Here is a 27,316-nt window from a genome sequence, read left to right on the forward strand (position 1 = left end):
ATCTCAATGTAGAATTCTATTTGTTACAGACTGTCTTATCTCAATGTAGAATTCTATTTGTTACAGACTGTCTTATCTCAATGTAGAATTCTATTTGTTACAGACTGTCTTATCTCAATGTAGAATTCTATTAGTTACAGACTGTCTTATCTCAATGTAGAATTCTATTTGTTACAGACTGTCTTATCTCAATGTAGAATTCTATTTGTTACAGACTGTCTTATCTCAATGTAGAATTCTATTTGTTACAGACTGTCTTATCTCAATGTAGAATTCTATTTGTTACAGACTGTCTTATCTCAATGTAGAATTCTATTAGTTACAGACTGTCTTATCTCAATGTAGAATTCTATTTGTTACAGACTGTCTTATCTCAATGTAGAATTCTATTAGTTACAGACTGTCTTATCTCAATGTAGAATTCTATTAGTTACAGACTGTCTTATCTCAATGTAGAATTCTATTTGTTACAGACTGTCTTATCTCAATGTAGAATTCTATTAGTTACAGACTGTCTTATCTCAATGTAGAATTCTATTAGTTACAGACTGTCTTATCTCAATGTAGAATTCTATTAGTTACAGACTGTCTTATCTCAATGTAGAATTCTATTTGTTACAGACTGTCTTATCTCAATGTAGAATTCTATTAGTTACAGACTGTCTTATCTCAATGTAGAATTCTATTTGTTACAGACTGTCTTATCTCAATGTAGAATTCTATTTGTTACAGACTGTCTTATCTCAATGTAGAATTCTATTTGTTACAGACTGTCTTATCTCAATGTAGAATTCTATTTGTTACAGACTGTCTTATCTCAATGTAGAATTCTATTTGTTACAGACTGTCTTATCTCAATGTAGAATTCTATTTGTTACAGACTGTCTTATCTCAATGTAGAATTCTATTAGTTACAGACTGTCTTATCTCAATGTAGAAATTACAGACTGTCTTATCTCAATGTAGAATTCTATTTGTTACAGACTGTCTTATCTCAATGTAGAATTCTATTTGTTACAGACTGTCTTATCTCAATGTAGAATTCTATTAATTACAGACTGTCTTATCTCAATGTAGAATTCTATTTGTTACAGACTGTCTTATCTCAATGTAGAATTCTATTGTTACAGACTGTCTTATCTCAATGTAGAATTCTATTTGTTACAGACTGTCTTATCTCAATGTAGAATTCTATTTGTTACAGACTGTCTTATCTCAATGTAGAATTCTATTAGTTACAGACTGTCTTATCTCAATGTAGAATTCTATTTGTTACAGACTGTCTTATCTCAATGTAGAATTCTATTAGTTACAGACTGTCTTATCTCAATGTAGAATTCTATTTGTTACAGACTGTCTTATCTCAATGTAGAATTCTATTTGTTACAGACTGTCTTATCTCAATGTAGAATTCTATTAGTTACAGACTGTCTTATCTCAATGTAGAATTCTATTAGTTACAGACTGTCTTATCTCAATGTAGAATTCATAATTCTATTATTACAGACTGTCTTATCTCAATTATTCTTTTATTACAGACTGTCTTATCTCAATGTAGAATTCTATTAGTTACAGACTGTCTTATCTCAATGTAGTTACAGACTGTCTTATCTCAATGTAGAATTCTATTAGTTACAGACTGTCTTATCTCAATGTAGAATTCTATTATTGTTACAGACTGTCTTATCTCAATGTAGAATTCTGTTTAGTTTACAGACTGTCTTATCTCAATGTAGAATTCTTTATATTAACATTGTTACAGACTAGAGTTGGCGGTGGGTGTGATGACTAGCTGCCTTCTCTCTGGTCTTACACTTCTAAATTAGGGACAGCTACCACAGATAGCCTTCGAGTAGCTTTTCGTGAAATTCAAAACAAACAAGCAAACAAACAAATTATCTTGCTTTAATAACTGTAGACAGTTTCTTTTGGCACTGTTGCAACATACTTAATCAAAGTGTCCTTTGCAATTTTACTCCAAATGCCTCTGATACACTCCCATAAAAGTTCTTCAAAAGTAACTTTTGATTCGTCAATTTTCTGATCTATCAATTCCCAGATCAGATCTCTCTGGGAACAATTGTATCATTTAAATGACTCCAGCAACTTCTTTCTTAATGGAGTAGTTTCTGCACAGGTTGAATGAGCGTTTGGAGTCATTATCTTCTTGGTAGTAGAATCCTTTACTAATAGCACACAAACCACTAGGTATATCATCATGGAACAGTGTCTGATGGTATTTGTATGGGTTCATTATTACACAAATAACTGTGTATCCCATGATGTTCAGTGTCTGATGGTACTTGTACTGATTTCTTTATTACACAAACAACTGTGTAACTTTTGTTACACTATGGTGTTCAGTATCTGACGGTACTTGTACTGGTTCATTATTACACAAACAACTGTGTGTCCCATAATGTTCAGTATCTTATGGTACTTGTACTGGTTCATTATTACACAAACTGTGTACACCATGATGTTCAGTATCTTATGGTAGTTGTACTGGTTCATTATTACACAAACAACTGTGTACACCATGATGTTCTGTATCTTATGGTAGTTGTACTGGTTCATTATTACACAAACAACTGTGTACCTCATGATGTTCAGTATCTGATGGTACTTGTACTAGTTCATTATTACACAAATAGTTGTGTACCCAGTGATGTTCAGTATTTGATGGTACTTGTACCGGTTCATTATTACATCTATTTTGTATGTATTTCCTATTACCTCAGCAGAAAAACATGTCCAAATCATCACACTGTCTCCTCCATGTTTCATTCATCCATAAAACATTTTCCATTCATTAACAAACCAGTTTTTATATTTTACATCAAATTTCAGTCTCTTGACAATATCTGGAGATCAAAGTAAAGGTTTTTTTAACTGCTACACAACCAGATATTCTATTCTCGATTAGCCTTCTTGATACTGTGGATATGAGCATCTTTCTGTCATTTGGTACATGGTTGTTTATCTCAGGCTTGATATCAGTAGCAGTCTTAACTGTCCCAAAAGCTACATAAACTAAGATACTTAACATCAGTATCTCTGAGTTTAGATGTTCTGTCTCTTACTTTACTATTTCCACATTTACCTGTCTCTGTCTTATGATCTAAGACAGTGTTTGTGGAACATTTACAGTGTGTAACGATTTGTTAGAGAGTCCAACAAGCATCATATAATGATTATATGTGAACTCTTTGATTTACTGCCAATTCGCAACGTTTTTGGGGCTGTGGCAAGACATCAGAATTTAATATATAGCGTTAAGCATTGTTTGTTTTTTTTTAAATCAAGGTTTATATCTGGAGTGTTATTAAATTCATTTCTTCTAGCATATACTGGTACCATATGCTGGCTTCTTTCTATATAGTTAAGACACTGCAATAGTTACCATAAGTTATTTCAGACCCTTAATTTGTTCAGTATGTCCATCAAGCAAAACCTTTATGACATACCTTTGGTATAAACATATGGGAATTCTAAAGAATGGTATTCTCCCCCTGGCTCATTCAAATGTCAACAGAGGTCAGTGAAACATTACTACAGTGTTGAAATCTGCCTTCTGTAATGGTATGGAAAGTGATCAAATATTCATTTATTCTAACATCTTTGCACAGTACTATATATATATATATATATAAACAATTCTGACTGCTTTAACTTTCACAGCCATGAACGTAACAGTGGGTAGAATTATATGCAAACAAATCAGTTTCTGTTGGGCAGTCCACACGAGGGGAAAGGACACAGAAATGTTTGCTTTGTACACAGATATGTTTCGTCCTTACTGCAGGCTTGAAAGCGCCTCCGTAGTTAATAAGATCACATGGCAAAGATTTAACCAAGTAAGAATGAAAGCCAATACGTAAAAAACAAAAAGTTAGGGGGAAGTGGAAAGGTTTGAAAGTTCAATATTGAACCTGGGATTTACGACACGAGACCCCAACTGGATTTAAATGACTTATTTGTTCAATCCAGTGGCTCCTGGGACCGTCGTGTGGATGAGGTCAACCGCACGTGATTCAATGATATATACCCAGCACGTGCACGACCGTCTTCATCTTTCAAAGTGCCAGTTATTCTTCTAGTTGTCTTTCCTTCTGACTAAAGACAAGTTATCATCTTTTGGTTTGTTTTTTTTAAAGTTCGTGTTAGGTCAGTTGGTTGATCAAAATAAATGAATAAAAATATGTTTGCGTGAACACAATAATATTTTTAAACACCTAAATGATGAGATGTGTTAATACATTATGTTTGTACGAACACAATAATAATTTTAAACACCTAAATGATGAGATGTGTTAATACATTATGTTTGTACGAACACAATAATAATTTTAAACACCTAAATGATGAGATGTGTTAATACATTATGTTTGTACAAACACAATAATAACTTTAAACACCTAAATGATGAGATGTGTTAATACATTATGTTTGTACGAACACAATAATAATTTTAAACACCTAAATGATGAGATGTGTTAATACATTATGTTTGTACGAACACAATTATAATTTTAAACACCTAAATGATGAGATGTGTTAATACATTATGTTTGTACGAACACATTAATAATTTTAAACACCTAAATGATGAGATGTGTTAATACATTATGTTTATACGAACACAATAATAATTTTAAACACCTAAATGATGAGATGTGTTAATACATTATATTTGTACAAACACAATTATAATTCTAAATATTTTGCGTTTTGTTTGTTTGTAGACAAGTATAAAACCATGTAATAAGCTATCTGTGCTGTGCCCACCATGGGTATCGAAACCTAGTTTTTAGCGTATAAGCTTTTAGACTTGTGAGGTAAACTGACATAATTGCATTAGAATTATAGGGTTAACTTCAGTTGTGTATCTAGTTACAGAACTTTTGGTATCGCTGGGTGGCGCTACATTAAGGTAATTACAACTTTAATATATATATGATGCACTTTGCTAATTAGGCATATCAAGCATTTGCCTGTAGGTCAACGCTGCACAGTATATATGTTTTTATTAAAAATATTCAAACAATTGTTCGTTTCCTTTAACGCAAAGCCCACACAATGGGCCGTGTTCAATCTATTAGTCCGTAAACTGACCGATGACCCCCTGGAGTAGAAAACCGAAATAAAAGCAAATATGTAAATTGATGGTCACTAAACCTTTTTTTTTTTTTCATAATGTTCGAGAGCCTTACGGTATAAGATCAACCCAGAAACTTCCGGGGTCCCTAACCTTTGTCTATATCTTTAAAAACCCCAGTGGTGTCCCTGATACAGGTGCAGTTCTTTTGACACTATTACCCGAATCGTACAATATCATTTTGATCAACGAATGTTAAAACCACGAAGGTACCGGACTGACGAAGAGACGCATTTTAACTTTTACAAGTGAAATATTGGAAACAGGTGATTTAGTTAAAGACACTAGTCAAGGGTTTGTTTTATTTTTGGTTCAAATCAAGGTCCGATACCTCCGACTGTCAGTGTAACGACCGTGTTGGTTGGTTTGGCGTTATATGGCTCAAAGCAACTAGACTATCTGTGCCGACGACCGTGTTCTGTGAGTAATTTTCACCCTAATTTTCAGCTGCTGCACCAACCAAGCTACTGACTCAACCTTTGGTTTGTTTCATGTTTTACAGAGTTGTGTAAGTTCGGAGAAAACAAGAACTACAAGTTTATCGTAAGATAAAAAGAATTATATTTATTTCCTGAATCTAGCGATCGACTGTTGCGCTTAACACGAGTAAAGAATTCTTTCCGAAATGGTAAAAGTGCATACAAAACTTTCCCCCTCTGTGTTTGGTGTTGTTTCATACGTTACATAATGAGATTAGACACGGTCACCGCGAAGTGAACGGGGTAGATATTTAACTGTTTGTAAGTTACTTGCCTTTACTATCCCATAAATTAAACGTTTCATTTAAAAAGACCGAGTTTCTTCATGGCAGCTGTTGAAGTAAAATATCCAGCACGTTACTTCCTGCTACGCGTGTCTTTTTTCTGTAAACACGTGGATGCGTACCACCAAAAAACGTGGTCTCGCGTTCTCAAGTGATACAGGATGAAATCTGTCATATCTGTGATTACACTTTCATTTCACAAAAACACTGTGAAACCGCAATTGTCCTGTTAGCCAAGTAACTGCAGCCAGTTTCGAGCTTCCGTGTATGACATTCGATATTTAAAACTGTCTACTTAATGAACGTGCCCAAACTGGATATTTGAATATTCCTGATTCGTTGGGCTATAAGACAAATGGTCAGTTCTTGCCATTAGGTCAAATAAAAGTAGCCCAAAAGTTGACAGCAAGTATTGTCGACCGTCTTCCCTCTAGTCTATCAGTTTAACGATAGAGAAGGCTATGCTTATGTAGCGTTTACAGATAATTTTAAAAACCTGAATACAGTTTAACACTAGATGTCATCCCAAACTGCAATATGGAATTGATCAGTGATGTTATCTGAACACCAGTTTAAACGAGACTCCAACGTCTCGTGACTTGCCTACTAAGTTTAATTGGATCACCGTCATTGTGACAGCCATATTAATATCACCAGTTTGAATACAATAATGTCAGAAGAAAGGTAAAACTGATGTTGAATCGAATCTCTTTGAGTTTCGTCTGCAAATACTCGATATTGTCTTACAAATAAACTTATGATCAAGTGGATTTCTCATACGTAATCATTATGTATGTGTCGGTTTAAATAATTCAAAACAATACTTGTGTAAAACATCTGTGCTTACAATTAAAAGAAAAATTTACGTTAAAACCATTACACAAACAGTCATTAACACACATGATGTTCGTAAACGTGTTTCAATGTTCTATAAAACTGTCTTTAAAAGTAATGGTTGGGACTTTTATATCCACAAAATTATTTACATTACTGTAGCGCCATCTAGGCATAAACTACCCAGAGTTATAAAACATTTGGCCAGTAATATATTACTTCTAGACGTGGACAAGCTTCCTTGTTTAATACAATTTCTTTACTGTGCTATATAACAGTTTTATTATAGGACCTCCTACACTAATGTACACTCGATGCTGTGTTGTACATTACAGTTTCTGAAACACTAATGCACACTTGATGCTGTGTTATACATTACAGTTTCTGCTAGACTAATGCACACTTGATACCGTGTTATACATTACAGTTTCTGCTAGACTAATGCACACTTGATACCGTGTTATACATTACAGTTTCTACTAGACTAATGCACACTTGATACCGTGTTATACATTACAGTTTCTGCTAGACTAATGCACACTTGATACCGTGTTATACATTACAGTTTCTGCTAGACTAATGCACACTTGATACCGTGTTATACATTACAGTTTCTGCTACACTAATGTACACTTGATGCTGTGTTATACATTACAGTTTCTGCTACACTAATGCACACTTGATACCGTGTTATACATTACAGTTTCTGCTACACTAATGTACACTTGATGCTGTGTTATACATTACAGTTTCTGCTACACTAATGTACACTTGATGCTGTGTTATACATTACAGTTTCTGCTACACTAATGTACACTTGATACCGTGTTATACATTACAGTTTCTGCTAGACTAATGTACACTTGATACCGTGTTATACATTACAGTTTCTGCTAGACTAATGCACACTTGATACCGTGTTATACATTACAGTTTCTGCTAGACTAATGCACACTTGATACCGTGTTATACATTACAGTTTCTGCTACACTAATGTACACTTGATGCTGTGTTATACATTACAGTTTCTGCTACACTAATGTACACTTGATGTTGTGTTATACATTACAGTTTCTGCTACACTAATGTACACTTGATACTGTGTTATACATTACAGTTTCTGCTACACTAATGTACACTTGATGCTGTGTTATACATTACAGTTTCTGCTACACTAATGTACACTTGATACTGTGTTATACATTACAGTTTCTGCTACACTAATGTACGCTTGATACCGTGTTATACATTACAGTTTCTGCTACAATAATATACACTTGATATTTCATAATTTAACATACGTTTATTGCAGTACTTGTTACATTAAGATCAACCAATAACTGCATCATATACCACATTTTTAATAAGGATTTCTTACACTAATTTACAGCAGTAAATGTATCATACAACACACCTTTAGTACCTGCATCAAACGATACTTTCATTTTAGGTCAGCTACACATTAATGCACACCAACAACTGTTTCTTTAACCTCCAAGTTAGTTACGCAAGATTAGTAGCATTTGAAACATTAATAAAGAACCCTGTTGTAATACAATAAAATCTTCTAAATTATAATGTATTCATTGAATATAAATCATAACGTAACAAGTACAATTACTTCACTTTAAGGAACAGAAATATGTTCCATACTTTCTGTTGTTTTAAAGACCAATCACTTTCAGTCTTAGAAAGCTGTATTGACTTAATAAGTACTGTAGATGGAAAGTGCTGAGAAAATTCACAGCCCTTACTGCACAAACTGGGAAGTGCTGAGAACATTCACAGCCCTTACTGCACAAACTCTTGCTACGAGGAGAACAAGAAACTTTGATAACAACATGAAAAATCTATCATTGATTTCCCTTCTAAAAACTTTAAAAACAAAACACCACTCTGAATCTTTAAATATAATCTGTTGGAATAGGTCACAATTTTCTTGGGCTATTATATTTTTTCAAAGACAGAGTCAACCTTTAACAACCCACCACAATTATTTCTTTACTTTCAAGACTAATGATGGTGGTGATCCAAGCAGTGGAGGCTTGGGTCTTTGTTACTTATTATTTCACTGACCAGAGGTAATCTAAAATTATGTCCATAAAGTTCACCTTCTGAATATTCCAGTTCACTCAAACAGGTCAGTTGGCTGAAAATTAATCTTACTATTGAATGCTGTAAATTAAGGGAAACAAAGATGTGTGTAAAAATATTCACACAGATCTGTAGTTACCATCTTGGTTAGAACATCTGGAACATGCTTAAGATACAAGATGAAAGGTAAAACATTCAAAATAAATCAACAGTCTCAGCTCAACAAAATCACACACTTCAACTTCTCCCCCGAGAAGTAAAACCTTACCAAGTTAAGCTTATCTACTTGTCTGTTATACAACTTTCACGTGATATTAGTACCATCACGAATCCACATAAGGCCCCATTACAAGTCACTGAGAAATTAAAAATATGCACCTATTAACAGTTTTCTTGTATTACTGTTATTTCATTTTTAATTTCTTGGTCAAATAAAATAAGTACACAAATATTGACAACCTCACAGCTAGGAAGAATTTTAGGATGATGGAAGTGGTGCTAAGTAAATGAAATAATTATTTTGTGTTGAATGAACCCATATGGCACTATTACGTGGTCTCTCCACTACCATGATCTTTGACACTATTTGGTTACTAATAAGAATTACCTATAATGGTTCAATTAGATACGAGGCTAAATGTAACAAAACAAAGTCAGAAAAAATTATATTCTCTGTAAGTTAACAACCCACATATTTTGTCTTATTGATAAAGAATTACAAAACACAACAGGTATTGACTGAAACTTAACAGCTACACTCCTGAAACACTGGTTGCTGTCTTGTCTACTTGTAATTAACAGAAGGGCTCTAATCTCACTTCAGCCAATACTTGTACACAATCATATACCCAACTTCCGTTATAATGACAAGGATCGATAAACCTATCAACAAAGGTTATAAAAAAAATTTGTATGAAAAATAACACTTTCAATTTGAACAACTTAACTAGAGTCAGTATGAGCCTTCACTGTTAGTGTTAAGAGAATCTAAACACAGAGCCTGGCAAACGTGTCTGTTGCAAATAATACCAAGATAAACAACAAAGTATATGACAAAAATGTATGGCATAGTTTGAAAAATTCAGAGAGTAAAACGGTTCCTATATCTTTCCTCAGCGTCTCCCCATCATTAACGGGCCATGTTAATTTTTAACTGAGACAATCTCTGCTAAATGGAAGCTGCTAAAGTTACTGCCTGAAAACTTAATTCAGCACAAACATAGCTTTATTTTAAGATAAACTTATTGTTAAAATGGGCATGAATCGTAACCTACAACTATTCCTATATGGTTTACATGTTTCGATGCTCCTCAACGGTTAAAATATCGTTAATCTACAGAAAAGTTGTAGAGTCAATAGCTAACTCAGTAGCCTTGCATCACATCACATTAACAACAAAGACTAGCAAACAAAAGTATTTCACAGTCTATCCTACAACAGTTACTAGTTAGTAACTTTTAATTGTATCCTCTTGTCTATAATAAAGATAAAATATACATTAAAAATACATGAGAATTTTGTAAACCATTTTGTAGTTTACCTAACTGTTATTTAATTGAAAATAAATACTGAGATACTCGGCTGTGAAACCACAAGCCAACTTAAAAGGAAAGAAAACTACATGGCTCATGGAAAGGTTTATCAAAACATTAAACAAGTCTTTTAACCCCATACTGTGTATACAGTGTCAATAATTCAGTATATATGTATTATATCTAAGTTAAATGTTTTAGTTTTTCCTAAAATACACTAGGACGTATACAATAATAGTAGAAGTCTCAAGAGGTCTATCGTTTTTCAGTTTCTTCATCATGACATGATACACACATGGATCAACTTTTTGTTCCTACCAGTAATTAACTTACAACTGTCTCTAACAACTTCCACTAATAGATACATAGAACACGTGTTCCATATGAATATAATTTTAAACACAGATCTCATTCGGTTAACAGTCCCTATAAAACTCAGTTGAACCAAAACACAAAATTAAAGTAATTCCAACACTAAAAAAAGCCACTATTTCACAATATTTGGGAAAACAGATTAATGTCTAGAATATTTAAAGTCAAGTAATCTGAACATTATATTGAAATAATGAAAACACTATAAAGTCAACAATAAAACACAATATTGTAATCATTGACTGATAATACTATATCATCACTAACTATCCTGATAAACCATCTGTTGTAGTTTGATGAAAAATTCAGATTTTAAAGTGAAAACTGGATACCATCCAGTTAAAAAAGAACAAAAAAATCCTTCAAAGAACCTGGTTAGATAAAAATAAAAGGATGGGTATCTACATCTTCTGAGGATGGTGTCTCAAAAATATGCAAAATATTCTCATCTGCCTGTTAAAAAGATACTTCTATCTTAAGTTGAATAAAGAAAATAATTACAAAAGATTTATAAGCTCTGAAAAAACCTCTGGAGCAAAAAATTGAAGCTAAAGGTGTTTTCATTGGTTTTATGTATGTGGGAACTCAACATTTTCTAAGTTTTTAACTGATAGTGGTACCTGACACCTAGTAGCCACATTATTCATTACTTCTTCAAATGAAATTGGAGGTGGGTTTTTTTTCTGTTCTTAAACAATTTTTCCAGAAAACAAGCCCTCCCTCTCTCTCTCTAGGTTCAGAAATCTGTCAGATGCTATTCTACTGGTAATAAAAACAACTGATAAAAACTGAAAAGTTTGGTTCTAAGTCATGTATTTAATAAATGGAACAAACAAACAAACAAGGGGCCAGCTACTTGTTTCTGTAACCTACAGTAAAAACTTGCCAAAGATGAGACCCAAAAGATAACCACCAAGAATGATGCCAATATACATGATATAGTTCTGTTGAGATTCTTGACAACTTATGTGTGGGCTACCAGTGGGATGTGCTATCTGAGGACTGGTCCTGGGTGATGAGTGGGTTTCCCCTCCAACAGTTGACCGAGAAGCTCTTTGTCTTAAGCTTTCCTCCTGGAAACAAATAAAGACTTTCTATCAATATTGTTGGTACTGGATATCAAACTATCCAGTTGTAAGAATTCATATAAAAACATTCTACATCAGACAATCTCACACTGACCTGTTTCTGATTTAACATTGTGTAGATGAACTAAAGCAAAACAAACTGCAACTTAATCCAAATGTTAATGAATAGTCTATGCAGCAATGCCACAACTATCTGGTTACCACATCCACACCTTCATTCTGCGTACAGTTCTACACAGCAACGTCACAACTACCTGATTACCACGTCCACACCTTCAGTCTACGTACAGTTCTACACAGCAATGTCACAACCACCTGGTTACCACATCCACAACTTCAGTCTATGTACAGTTCTACACAGCAACGCCACAACTACCTGGTTACTATGTCCACACCTTCAGTCTGCATACAGTTCTACACAGCAATGCCACAACTACCTAGTTACCACGTCAACACCTTCGGTCTGCGTACAGTTCTACACAGCAACGCCACAACTACCTGGTTATCATGTCCACAACTTCGGTCAGCGTACAGTTCTACACAGCAACACCACAACTACCTAGTTACCATGTCCACAACTTCAGTCAATGTACAGTTCTACACAGCAATGCCACAACTACCTAGTTACCATGTCCACAACTTCAGTCAACGTACAGTTCTACACAGCAATGCCACAACCACCTGGTTACCACGTCCACACCTTCAGTCTATGTACAGTTCTATACAGCAATGCCACAACCACACCATCAGTCTATGTACAGTTCTATACAGCAATGCCACAACCACACCATCAGTCTATGTACGGTTCTACACAGCAACATCACAACCACCTGGTTACCACATCCGCACCTTCAGTCTACGTACAGTTCTACACAGCAACGTCACAACCACCTGGTTACCACGTCTGTGTTTAAAGCTGGCATGTGTAAACGTTAAAATATATGAAGCTGCTACTGAGAGTTGAGCACAGTGTATTAAAAATATATTTAATATACAAATCAGTAAGTCACATGACATTCATAGCCAATAAGAAGCTCTATTGGTATTGAATTTATCAGAATCACATTTGACATTACTAGGCTTTCTAAGTAGTGCTATGTCAACACATATTGCTTTTATGTAAATATAAATAACAGTCTTTTCAATACAATATATTCATACAGATGTGTTGAGATTGGGTATTTATATATGAGATGGGGATACCTGTTGGGCTTTGTCACAAAAAAATGTGAATTATCCTGGGACACAAGAACCATCCAAAAAAGATGCTTGCAAGAAGTCATACGTCAGTCACGATAAGCTAAGTGTAAGATTTTTTGTAACAGGTGAGAATGAACACCCACAAAGGGTAGTAGCAACAGATGTCCAAACATCCCAGACAACAGTGTGTGATGTAAGTAGAAATGATCTCCATCCAAAAAAAACTAACAAGTGTCCACACTGTATTAATCAAATCATTTCACACCTCAAGCAGCTATTAGAAAGAAATGAGTTTAAGCTACTCTATATGAATACATACTAGTCACCTGAACAGATACAGTACCTCTGGATTTCTGTGTGATTAGACTGTTGAAATGGGCACCAGGAAACTGTCGTTTTTACAAAACAGGAGGATGTTGGAAATGATGAAGAGATTTATGATATATTTTGTCATGACAGTCTGATAATGGGACCTTTTACAATGGGATCTTAGCAGAAGAGCTAAGATATGTAGCTGTCACTAAAAGCACGAGTGGATGTGACAGCACAGACTGTTGTAACATGGTACAGCTCTAAATCATTTAAATTCAACATATCATTGTATAAAGTAGTGTTATGGATTAACTAAAATGGAACAACAATTACAAAACCAAAAAGAAATTAAGCTACTGGCATAGAAAGTAAATAACCTGAAGAGAGAGAGAGAGAGAAAAAAACAAAAAAAAACGGATTCTTTCGTTTCCAAAGGATGATAAATTCTTAGCAAATATAAACACGTGCTTCAAGATGACTGGAACAAAAGCTAATAAGATGTGACAAATGGATTGTTCAAAGGAAGCTATACAGAAATGACAGTTGAGCAACACTGATTTTTTTAAAAAGAAACTCACTGTATAAATGTTATGTCTATTTTAAAATATTTTTGTGTTAAACATTTGCTAGAATAGAGTAATTTTTTATTTATTTACATTTTAAAATTTGATGTGCAGAAGTGTATTTAACACCTAATAAGGTGCACACTGATCATAATACATACAAGACAGAATGAAAATACTGGATTACTTAAGGTACATGACCCATTTGTTAATATAAAACAAGGAAAATGGAAACAGAAACTATTCTGGTCACACTAAATATTCAAGTTAAAAGGTGAATTTCTAAGTGAAAACTTCTTCCACAAATACTTTAAACACTTTATGAATTTCTGTATGAAAGTGTGTTTAAAACTACATCAAACAGTGTCTGCTTACTTGGAGTTTGCTGTTTTCTTGCTGTAAGTGTATTATCTCTTCTTCCAGTTGTTTACATTCATCTCGGTACTTACAAAGTTCTCTGTCTATGTTCCCAGTCTTCACTTTATCATCGGTACTCTGCTCTGCTGGAAATGTGCCTTTCTCTTTATCTACGTACTTTAACAAGTTTAAAATTTAGTACAGTTTATTCATTCAAATTCGTATTTCTTTAATAAATCAGTTACACGTATATAATAAACAATGATTGTAAAACAACTAGCCACCTACACAAACTGTTTGTAATGAAACAGATAATTTTTAACATCATACACAAACAAACTGTGTAGTACATAACTTGCTATCTACACAGCTGTTTCATTACAAACAGTTTAATTTTTAACATCTCACTCGAAAACAAACTGCATGGGGCACAACTAGCTAAACAACTGTTTCATTACAAACAGTTTACTTTTTAACATCTCACTCAAAAACAAACAACAGAATCGATCTAAATTGTAATGTGTTACTTAATAACACACTGTTTCACCCAACCTGTACAGCTAAATAACAGTCTTTAGTTTGTGTGGCAGGAATTATAAACAAATCATGAAGGTCATTTTAAGAACAACCAGTTTCTGGAAATTATAACAAGCAGTTTATTAAATCCATCATAAGAAATCATTTCTACTTCTGTACAAGTTGGTTGAAAAGTCAGAAACCATAAGTGACTTGTAACTTTCATTAATATTCTAAATGTAACTAATTATGGTGCTATCAAAGTACAAAATGGCTTAGCTAATCCCAACGTTCATCACACTTGTTTCAAGTTACAAGGACAGCACAAGGAACACATTCTGTAACAATCACCAAGATGAACGTGGTTCCAGACATTTTGGACACCCTGTACATTCTTAAGTGTTTCTGGACTCAGGTAGTTGATCCATGTCAAAGCTTTTTCTTCAAGTTTAAAAGCAAGGACCCTTAGATGCAATCCATGTAACACACAGAGTGAACAATAAGTTAGCTAATTAAGAACAATCCATGTAATACACAGAGTGAACAATAAGTTAGCTAATTAAGAAACCAAGTTTCTATTCAGTAAAGTGTGCAGTGTGTTATAACTACCATGGGTGAAAACAGGGTTCAAAAGTCAAAACCTTCCCCAACAAAAACACACGGGTTTGCATATCCTGGAGCATAGAAGGTAATCTAGTATTTATGTTATCTACTGCTAGGATAGTCAGTTATCACAGTTTTGCCACATTAACTAAAAGTTCCAATGGTTAAAATATCAGACCAGTTTACACACTGGTCGATTCATGAAAATTTCACAATAGTACTACATACAAGTGTTTAAAGTTGGTACGATTAGATTAGTACAAACTGATCGTTTCATGAAATTGCTACATAAATCAGGATAAGTTACTGACTAATAACGTAAGACTTGTAATAAAATATACTTCATTCATTTTTATCAAATATCAAACATCACCAAAACTAAACAATTACATAAATATTCACCGATTCCTTACGTGTCTAAAATTTCATACGTGAACAACGTGAATGTTGGGACTAAATAATTTTGGAAAATATAACAATTAATGTATCTGTAAGGTATTTTAATTTTCTCATAAACAACACTCTTTGTTACTGAAAACACTGTCGTAAACCTATTCCCCTCAACTTACCTCAGGTCATGTCAATCTCTTGTTAATTAAGGTTCCACCTAACACATTTTCACACACAAATATGACATCCAATAAAAGAAAAATGTTAAAGCAAACCCAAAAAAGAGCTTGTGTCATTAAGACATTCATATCCAAATCTATGTTTATCTGTTTTTGATAATCTTTATAGAGTTTCTGCATTTTCTAAGCATTTGAATACCTTTGAATTAAAAAGATGTTCAGTGATTTGCCAGTTGTCCAATCAACCAACCAATTACAAGAAGCCACACATCAGTTTTGGTATAACTGACACATTAAACAGAACAAACAAATCTCAGATGATGCTTACTAGTATCTGCTGTTTCCCTTCATGATGTAAACACAGTTCACAACATTCAATGACAGATATTTTTAAATAACTGGACATCATGGTTTGTAGATTTCTCTCAAGTTTTCACTTAGTAAACACCTGCAAATTTCCAAGAGGAAATTTCTCCTTTGATTATGCCTCACATTACAAAATAAACGTACTTATGGCACACATGTAAGTTATTTATTAAGTCAACAAAAACAGTTCTTATTAAAATACAAGCTTAAACAATGAACAAAATTACGCAAAAAACCAAACATATTTTACTTTTCATACGTGTTTTAATAAATTAATGATGCATAGCACATAAAGAAACCAACTTGTGTGATTTTATACTAGTATATCTACATTAGGGAGTAATCTCTTATCAATACACCTGCCTGAAACTTATCACCTCTGTGTTAAAGACCCCACCAGATCCGATAAAAACCTCCACACAGACTAAAACACTGTATACTTTTGGAAGTATGTTTTGTATAGAAACCAAAACCTTTTATTAAGAAGATAAAGCTTACAGACAATTCAATGCCAGTATAGTCTACCAATGTATCCTTAAATTATGGTCTAAATGTAACGGATGTCCTGTTATAAATCATGCAACCAATATATACTACACCTTACCTTTGGAGAGGGTTTTGGCGAAGGCTCAGGGGTTATTTTTTTAACAGGAGTTGTTTCATCAGCTTGTCCAATAGTATTGATATCTAGGTTATTCTAGAAGGATAAGAGATACTACTATAAAAGTAGGTGAACATACAAAGAGCAACAAATAGTTGGATGAAACAGAAATAAATACAGACATAGATATTTTTGTAAGTATTAACCAAGATAACAGTACTCCAGTGGTTAAACCTAGAGCTGTGTTTAGTAAACACATAACTTATAAACATCAACCAGTTGGTACAACGTATTATTAAGTATACACTATATATTAGAGAAGGAGTCATCATATATATGAACAATAACTACATTCATATGGCTCTGGACAACTCTGTATGACAAAGGTTAGCCACAATTTCAATTTAGTAGCCACACACTCCTTAGTGTAGTTCCTTCTACAAACTTTCATTTATCCTATAATACTATTTCAGCTCCCCTTGAGAACTTGTTCCATACAGCTAGAGGGCTCTAGTTACAGCTATGGTTATTAGAAACTACCATAAATATGAAGTCAACAGAAAAGGTTTCAAAATTGAAGTCATTAGAAAACAAAAAAAAATCATTACATTTTAAACAATTGATTAAAACAAGAAACAACATGAAAGGTGAACATTGTTACTGAAAGAAAAGTGAAATACAAAAATAATCAGATAAAGATGCTAGGCCTTTCAATAAAGACTTCAATTATAGACTGTAGGCTTTACGAGGACATGTTTAATGAAAAATTCAATGTTTGTTTTATGTTTCAAGGAGCAAGAAAAACACAACTTATTTTAGTATTGAAAAATAACAGAACCCTAAAGTATTTGTTTTTAACTAAACTTTACCTCATATATGAAAAAAACTTCAAATAAATGCAATGAATAGTTTCTCTCTAAATCTATTCGTAATGGTCTAAGTGTACTTAATTATAAGGCAAAGTAACAAAGATCACTTTATCCTGTAATAAGGACAATACAGACAGTGGTACAGACCTATTTCAGGTTTTGAGCTCCTAAACACTTACAGCAAGACAACAATTACAAAAGCAAACAACCAGACAATCTTAAAAGCGTGTTTAGGCTCACGTTTCTTGCTCACTGATAAACCAAAACATTGCAGAAACAAACAATTATTTAAATAGCTGTTCTTTTTCTATGCTCAGCAATATTTGTCAACTTGAATTAAAAGTTAATAACCTCCCAGATAAATCCCCAAAAACTCCTTATAGGGGAAGAGCCCTGTTAAAAAAGACAGTTGATCCATGAAGGTTTATTCTTGACAGCAACACTTACACATGTACCAATGTTTATGGGTTTAAACCACAACTAAAGTAACAACGTTCAAGTAAACCATGCTCTTACCAAGTTATCAATGTTCTATTCTAAGGTCACTGCATCCACACTTACCTGTTCATTTAGAATGAAAAGACAAAGATAAAATTTAGCAGCAACAGAGGGGGTTTAAGCTATCAGAATAACCAGTTATGTTGTCCACTACCAGAGTGAAACAAAGTTTATAATTTATCTCAAACAAGCTATCAGAATAACCAGTTATGTTGTCCACTACCAGAGTGAAACAAAGTTTATAATTTATCTCAAACAAGCTATCAGAATGACCATTTATGTTGTCCACTACCAGAGTGAAACAAAGTTTATAATTTATCTCAAACAAGCTATCAGAATAACCATTTATGTTGTCCACTACCAGAGTGAAACAAAGTTTATAATTTATCTCAAACAAGCTATCAGAATAACCAGTTATGTTGTCCACTACCAGCGTGAAACAAAGTTTATAATTTATCTCAAACAAGCTATCAGAATAACCAGTTATGTTGTCCACTACCAGAGTGAAACAAAGTTTATAATTTATCTCAAACAAGCTATCAGAATAACCAGTTATGTCGTCCACTACCAGAGTGAAACAAAGTTTATAATTTATCTCAAACAAGCTATCAGAATAACCAGTTATGTTGTCCAATACCAGAGTGAAATAAAGTTTATAATTTATCTCAAACAAGCTATCAGAATAACCATTTATGTTGTCCACTACCAGCATGAAACAAAGTTTATAATTTATCTCAAACAAGCTATCAGAATAACCAGTTATGTTGTCCAATACCAGAGTGAAACAAAGTTTATAATTTATCTCAAACAACATTGTTACTGTTACTTTTATAACTCAACAATGCCAAACAAGAAAACAAACAGACAGTATAACAGACCAATTAAACAAATTCTTAAAAATATATCTAAGAAAGTATAGTTATATACAGACTACCTATTGTAAAAACATATATAATCATGAAATTTGGGACCAGTTTGTTTCTATTTAGTCTACTGATAAAACAACAAAAGAATTTTCTTCATTCACCTACACCTAAAGTTTTGCTTCTGCCATCAAACAGTGTCTTATACACAGAACTAACATTACACCGACAGTGACTTACCGGTGTCGTGCTGTCACTGGGCATATGGAACACACATCTTAGCTTGGAATCCATTAGGTTCTCCGCAGTAGCTTCTTTCCACTAAATAGACAGTTAATTATTTCAGTGATGGTTATTTCAATATTACAAAGACAAGTTGGTACAACTAGGCTATCCTATCCACTAATTCAAAATGAAACACTCCAAAACCATCACTTAACAGTGAAATATTTGTAAAGCATTCCAAACTGCCTTTCTTACTGTTATTTCCATAAAAACAACATTAGTATTCAGTAACTTGCTGGTTCAATGACTGGAAGGAGGGCACCACCGAGCTATGATATAAATACTGTAACTTATCCTAGTGTAATCAATCTGTAATACAAATATAATACTATATTTCATCCTAATGTCAACACTATGATATAAAGATCCTATACAAAACAGTGATAATACAGACATACTGTCTTGTGTAACAAATATACACTAGAATTTTAACAAACGAGGTTAGGACTTACCAACGCTTCTAGGTTCACATCACAGGACTTACTTACCAATGCCTCTAGGTTCACATCACAGAACTTACCAATGTTTCTAGGTTCACATCACAGGACTTACCAATGTTTCGAGGTTCACATCACCTTCTGGTGCACACATTGTTTGTACCATAAACTTGTGTTTATTCTTTTCACTAGGATCATAATCAAAAGGTTGTAACATAACTGTAACAAAAAGAAAAATTCAGATGACTACTGCATAATTATAAGAATTGAAAAATAAAACATGTATTATTGTTTTATTTGGGAATTGTAACAAAAAGAGACAGTTAGAAGGGTTGAAAAGTTAATTTATTTTTTGAAACAATTATTTAAATGTCCAACAATAAAACAGAAAGGAAGCTAATAAAACCAAGTGACCCTCTATTTACTTAGCCTCATAAGAACACAAGTTCTCATAACACATTTTAATCAGTTTAAAAACACAGTTGTAGAACTCAACTTATCCAATACATTGTCTGGTGTTAAACAATTAGTTTCTTAACATTGTTTGTTCTATTAAGAGGAAAAAAACCACAGGTAGACTTTGATAGGGACTCACAATTACCTGAAAATTACCATCATCAGTGGACATAACATAAATATGCAATAAAAATCTTTTAACAATTTGTGCCTCTAGACAAACTAAAACTATTAACATAAATTATATAAATGCTTAGTCACATACACAACAGTAGCAAATGTGTGAAAATTCAACAATATTACTATGTTCACTTGCTCTACAAATAGAACCCAGTGAGGACTGAAAGCTACAACAGTTTTATATATCACACATCATTTGTACAATCAATGATACCATCTCCTCAATGATCTGTGTTTGGATATTCTATATGCTACTCTGTGAAATCCTAGTGACTAAAGGTTAAAGATAAAATATATGAAAAGCTTAGGTGTCAAATGCATTACACACCATTCCTGACCAAACTGAGCTGCAAATGAATTTTACCAACTGTGTTCATTGCTGAAAAAGAAAAAATTATAAAAATTCCACGAAATGTGAAGGAAGGAAGGAAATCCTTTAAAAATGGTAAACATTATTAATTTAACAACCTGCATATACTAGTGTGTAGATGTGTGGTTTGACCAACTCCATACTTCTACGTCCTCAGTGTGTAGGTGTGTGGTTTGACCAATTCCATACTTCTACGTCCTCAGAGTGTAGGTGTGTGGTTTGACCAACTCCATACTTCTACGTCCTCAGTGTGTAGGTGTGTGGTTTGACCAACTCCATACTTCTACGTCCTCAGTGTGTAGGTGTGTGGTTTGACAAACTCCATACTTCTACGTCCTCAGTGTGTAGGTGTGTGGTTTGACCAACTCCATACTTGTACGTGACCCTCAGTGTGTAGGTGTGTGGTTTGACCAACTCCATACTTCTACGTCCTCGGTGTGTAGGTGTGTGGTTTGACCAACTCCATACTTCTACGTCCTCAGTGTGTAGGTGTGTGGTTTGACCAACTCCATACTTCTACGTCCTCAGTGTGTAGGTGTATGGTTTGACCAACTCCATACTTCTACGCCCCTCAGCGTGTAGGTGTGTGGTTTGACCAACTCCATACTTCTACGTCCTCAGTGTGTAGGTGTGTGGTTTGACCAACTCCATACTTCTACGTCCTCAGTGTGTTGGAGTGTGGTTTGACCAATTCCATACTTCTACGTCCTCAGTGTGTAGTTTGACCAATTCCATACTTCTACGTCCTACAAAAATACTCTCCTGTTCAATAATTTGATTTTCTGGAACAATCTTCTACACAGTGTATAAAGAAAATTAATATTTCATGGTGAGAGTTTAGATGGACAAACTGTTAGAGACTGGAGTCAGGATTAGCCCTACAATTTCCAATATGAATGCCAATGGCTTTGGAAATACATTTTTCTAAACTACTTGTGCACCATATAGCATGTAGGTTCACATGAAAAAAATATTACAATTAACTCCACTAATTACTACTTGGATATTTCACAAAGAAATTCAAAGGTCATCCAATTATCATGGTCAGTTCTTTACACTGTTTTCACAGGCAAAATCAAAAGGCTATGCAATATGTTTGACTCAGTAGTAGTGAACATGATAAAAATAAGTGGATTATGCAGATTTAAAGGCTTTACACGTATAAATATACTTAGTGTTACAGCTCACACCAGAATCAAACTTACCGGCCACATGTACTGTCTGCTTTGGCTCAAGCATACCACTATTAGGCCTTACACAGTACCTCTTAGGGGCTGTGGTTTTCACCTTGAAACAAACCCTCTGTTCTGAAGGATTGAACAGTTCAAGTTGCGATGTTGTTACACCTGTGAATGGGCCTGTAACAAAAAATAGTTGTTTTTACAAGTGACATTAAACTCAATAATTTAGAGTACAGATAAATGTACCATCAAAGTTTTACAGCATGGGCCACAATATAACTGTTCAACACTAATGGGACAAGTTGAACAACTGCAGCTTCGTCACAAAGATATTTGATGCATTTTTAATACAAACACTGTCTTCCATAAAACTTACGTTTTAGTCATCATAAACATTGGCAAGTTTTCTACTTTTACTTTTAGCAGTAAATAATCATTTTAAAAAATATCTGTACAATAAATAACAGTACTATATAGACAACTAGTTCAAATTTTTACTGAAACATCAAGAACACTTGCAAATCCCTCAACAACTACCTGTAATGGTAGAGAATTTGTGGTACAGCTCTTCTGGAATCCTCTCTTCCAGTTATAGAATTTATTTTTAAGTGATTTAACACCAAGACTCTGACTAGTAAAGCACCATTATTAATTCTGGTAGCAGATCTATTTTGCTGAAATAACAACAGAATGGGCTTTTAAAATTGGCACTAAGAGAAGAAATGAGCATTTTGTCAGTGCCAATGTGAAGAAACTTTTACCACAAATTGTGCTGTGGCAGTGTAATCTCAAATACAAATTCACACTGCCAAACTTTCACTCTCTACAGCTGCCTACCTACACAAGATGAATGTGATTTAATATACTTGTTTGCATAGTTTAATAGGTCTGAAACATCTGTCAGAAAGAGAAAGATTAGTAACAACTTATACCTGCAACAAAACAGTAGTCCTGTCAAGTGATATCTGCAACACCACAGTAGTCCTGTCAAGTGACACCTGCAACACCACAGTAATCCTGTCATGTTACACCTGCAACACCACAGTAATCCTGTCATGTTATACCTGCAACACCACAGTAGTCCTGTCATGTTATACCTGCAACACCACAGTAGTCCTGTCATGTTATACCTGCAACACCACAGTAGTCCTGTCATGTTATACCTGCAACACCACAGTAGTCCTGTCAAGTGATACCTGCAACGCCATAGTAGTCCTGTCAAGTGATACCTGCAACGCCACAGAAGTCCTGTCAAGTGATACCTGCACTGCCACAGTAGTCCTGTCAAGTGATACCTGCACTGCCACAGTAGTCCTGTCAAGTAACACCTGCAACACCACAGTAGTCCTGTCAAGTGATACCTGCACTGCCACAGTAGTCCTGTCAAGTGATACCTGCACTGCCACAGTAGTCCTGTCAAGTGATACCTGCACTGCCACAGTAGTCCTGTCAAGTGATACCTGCACTGCCACAGTAGTCCTGTCAAGTTATACCTGCACTGCCAAGTAGTCCTGTCAAGTTATACCTGCAACACCACAGTAGTCCTGTCAAGTAACACCTGCAACACCACAGTAGTCGTGTCTTCAAAGAATGAACAAGAAGAAAGAGTCATGCACTTACTCTAAGTTCAATTACACAGACAGCCTCCACAAGGACCAACAGCTTTCTTTCAAGTGTGCAGAAAAAGCTGGACTGTACAATTTAGAATTAATTTATTGGATGGGTCCAACAAAACTGAACATTAGTGTGTCAACTCAACAGAAACTGAAGACACCGACTGTTGAAGTGCAGGAGAACTGCAGACCAAGAGTGGTCAGAAGAAAGTCATTATCAACTTTGGGTCAGGAGAAAAGTACAACTAAAAACATGGTTTAATAAAAACAATACAGTGAACTACTACTCATATTTAGAAGGTTTCTAGATTCGGTCAATCTCTACCCTCTGCTTGGCTCACATATTCATACACACTTGTCAAGAAATTACTTGAATGTATTAAAATGCTTTTTAAAAACACAAACAGAGAATACACAATAACTAAACAAACTGGAATAAACAATGTAGTGATAACAAAGAAAAAAAATTCCGAAATTAGATTCATAGGAAACAACAAAAAGAACACAAAGTTACAAAATTCCATTTCTATAGAAATGATGTGCCAAGAAATTGAGTCTAAAAAAATATGTTTTCATGGAAAAAACAATTAACAATGACAAAATAGTAGATATAGAACCAAACATTTATTTCTCAATTAAAAAATATTCAAAGGATACAGTTGGTTTTGTGGCAAATATGATGTTAAAATATAATTACGGTTATACACGCTATAATTAACTAAAAAAAACAATCAGGATAACCCTATAACTTGAATTAAAAAACACACTAGAAACATTGTGCACAACTGCATCTAGCTTATTACAGTAGTATCACAGACTTTTACATCTCAGCAGTCCCAAAGATTACAATTAGGTTTTCACTAAAGTTTAACAATTTCATATTCAAACATGAGACTGTCTGAAGACAGAATATAGTTGTATAATGAATCTTAAAATTATAGAAGCCAAGCCTGAATTTATGGCTCTACCACGTTTTTCTTATTAACATGAACTAGTTCCATATATATGTATATATATATAAACCAATGAATGAAATGTACTATTGGGATGAATGGTCACAATATGGTAGACAGAAAGCAGAATGACAGAAACCATGGACACCTAGTGGATTGTTATTTTCCTTGGGTAAGTTAGATAACATGTTGAAAACATATCTTCCTAATTGTTTTACTGGAATGATCAACAGTGAAGTGACCAGTGTCAGCACACCAAGAGAAATGAAACCATAGAATATAGTGTATATTGTTGTGATTCTTTAGTCTGGAGCAGTCTGAAAAACACATTCAGTATAAACTCAGCAGAGACATATATGTGGTTCATCCACGAACCAATAAAAAACGCTGTAAACTACATGTATAGTTCATTAAACTGTTTTACATTCCATTACATCAGGTTCTATCTCTTCCTCGATTCAAACTTATTCAGTTTTATTTCTGTACAGAATTTTCTCAGTTATTAGGTTTTCTAAATGGGAAAATGGCATATTTGAGAGCCAGTTATACACAACAAGCGTTGTACAAAAATAAGTATGTTCAGTACTAAAGACAAAAGATATTCCTGTGAGTGTGAAGTGTATATAAAAATACGACAACTTATTAATGAGTAGTAATATTACTTGTATATATCAGCTATTACCATTCTACTAATAGTAATACTATTACATCGCGTTTAAAAATTCGAGATAACCGATTTTCAATTTCAAACCTGACACTATAGTATATGGCTATTAAAATGCTCGTAATATGTTATTTTTCGTAAAAATAATATTGCACTGCCATTGTATCAGCTTTTACGTTGTGTTCCGACTTAAACTAATTTACTAACTTGAGAAAGTTCCTTATTCGTATTAACTATTTATCGTTAGGCCTAATGTTTGAGTAACTCAGGAGCTTTACGCTAGTGTTAGCAACATCGGCAAGCAATGTTAAAACGACTAATGGTATCTTTATGAAGAAGCGGTAATAGAAAATATGCATTATGTTACACAGTTTTCTTACCGTTAAAGTGTAACTCTGACTGTGGATTCAGTATTAAAATCTGTTGTAACTTTTCTGTCATCTTACTGCAATAACTTTCAATAATAGGTGATTGATCTAAATTTACATTTGCACAAAATGCCAACACCAGCTTTTCGTTACGTGTTCTGGCACTTCCGTATATATATAACGCATGCTCTATTATAGTTTACACACGTGAAGACCACTTATTGAGACGTTCGGCTGAATAATTATTGCTTAATTTTTTATTAAAAATAAAGTACCACTACGGTAAAAGAAATATCCAGATAACAAAAGTGCATCGAAAATAATACTACTAAATATGAAAAATAATTTGAAAGTATTCTTTGTATAAAATACATGCGTCATTTTTTAACAAACATTAGCAAATCCTCACACTTTAAAAAATAATTGTTCTTGAGATGCTAAATTGCTCGATTATAATTATCTAAGCTATAACAACTGATCACTGTATAATTCAAATCAGGTTTAAAACCGCATAAAATCAAAATATAAAATTAACAAAATTATGAAAATTGTGAAACACCTGTCTCTGGAGTAAAACAATCTGAGAAGATGCTCAGTACATTTATTCTACAGTAGTTTTTCTGCTACCTAGGGTGTTGGAAAGTCATCCAATAACATATCACCATAATTTCATTTAAGACATTTAAAATTCGAATCCGTTGAGCCACACACTGTTGTCTACATTCTCAACATTAAAATAATTTATTTTGGTTTTTGTGTGACATACCAAATGGTCTTTAGTTTGCTTTAATTTTCTGAAATCATTTTGAATTTTGATGTCCGTTCGAGGTTGCTGCTTGGTTGGAATTGATTACCCTTTATAAGTGTGATCGGTCTGTAACTTCATGATTTATTAGCTGACTTTATAGCTTTCAGTAGCATTAAACCATTCGCTAGCTTCTAAACAAATGGTATGTAGCCTGACTAAAGGAATATATTGAAGATTGACCCTAGGTGCTCGTACAGTCAGAGAGGGCCTTTTTGTTATTAGTATATGTCTTGGTCTAGAACTTTATTTCTTGCTTGTTTCACCACATCTTGTGTTACTGTCACTGCAGTTTGTTTAATAAGTAGTTGTGCTGTGGTATCTTCATTATTAAAGCTTTCCGATTGGGCCACTCTTTGTGAAACAAGGAAAATGGACGTTTGATGGTCTTTCTTCATTCGTGTTAATATTTGATATTCTGAATCTATTTTGATGATGTTATATAAATGCTCCTTCTTTGTGTATGTTCGTGTAGGCCATGATGTTATTGTGTTTTGGTGTAGAAAATATGTAGGCTCACCTCACCAAGGAAAAGTGCGATTGCCTATTACATCATAATTCTCCTCTCCCATGGTCGAAAGAGCGTCCACGTTCTGTTATAAGTTTCGAGTTCGTGACCCACAAATTTCCATGCTCATGTGAAGAAGAACATAACTCAACATTCCTTAAAGCAAAGATATTTATATCTAGTTTAGGGAAAGTTTTGAAAAGTTTTTTGTTTTTCAAACATCCAACAAGTTTATTGGACGAAAAGCCGGATTATTATTATTTAAGTATCAACTTATTTAATATTCTATGTATTTAGCCTCGATAAAGGACGTTATGAATCATCTTAATTAGCTTACG

General features: G+C 33.8%; 1 protein-coding gene across 1 annotated transcript; it reads right to left on the bottom strand.

Annotated features, from left to right (window-relative positions):
- Positions 1-8,038: 8,038 nt before the first annotated feature.
- On the bottom strand, positions 8,039-25,856 carry LOC143257965 (vesicle-associated membrane protein-associated protein A-like). The gene is made up of 7 exons (XM_076517024.1): positions 25,678-25,856; positions 22,092-22,244; positions 19,996-20,099; positions 19,399-19,479; positions 16,932-17,024; positions 14,292-14,450; positions 8,039-11,826 (listed from the first exon to the last, which is right to left on the bottom strand). Exons 1-7 carry the CDS (start codon positions 25,736-25,738, stop codon positions 11,623-11,625), a joined length of 855 nt encoding a protein of 284 aa, XP_076373139.1. The 5' UTR covers positions 25,739-25,856; the 3' UTR covers positions 8,039-11,622.
- Positions 25,857-27,316: the final 1,460 nt, after the last annotated feature.

Source organism: Tachypleus tridentatus, chromosome 1 (assembly GCF_004210375.1).
Source record: "Tachypleus tridentatus isolate NWPU-2018 chromosome 1, ASM421037v1, whole genome shotgun sequence".
NCBI lineage: Eukaryota > Metazoa > Arthropoda > Merostomata > Xiphosura > Limulidae > Tachypleus > Tachypleus tridentatus.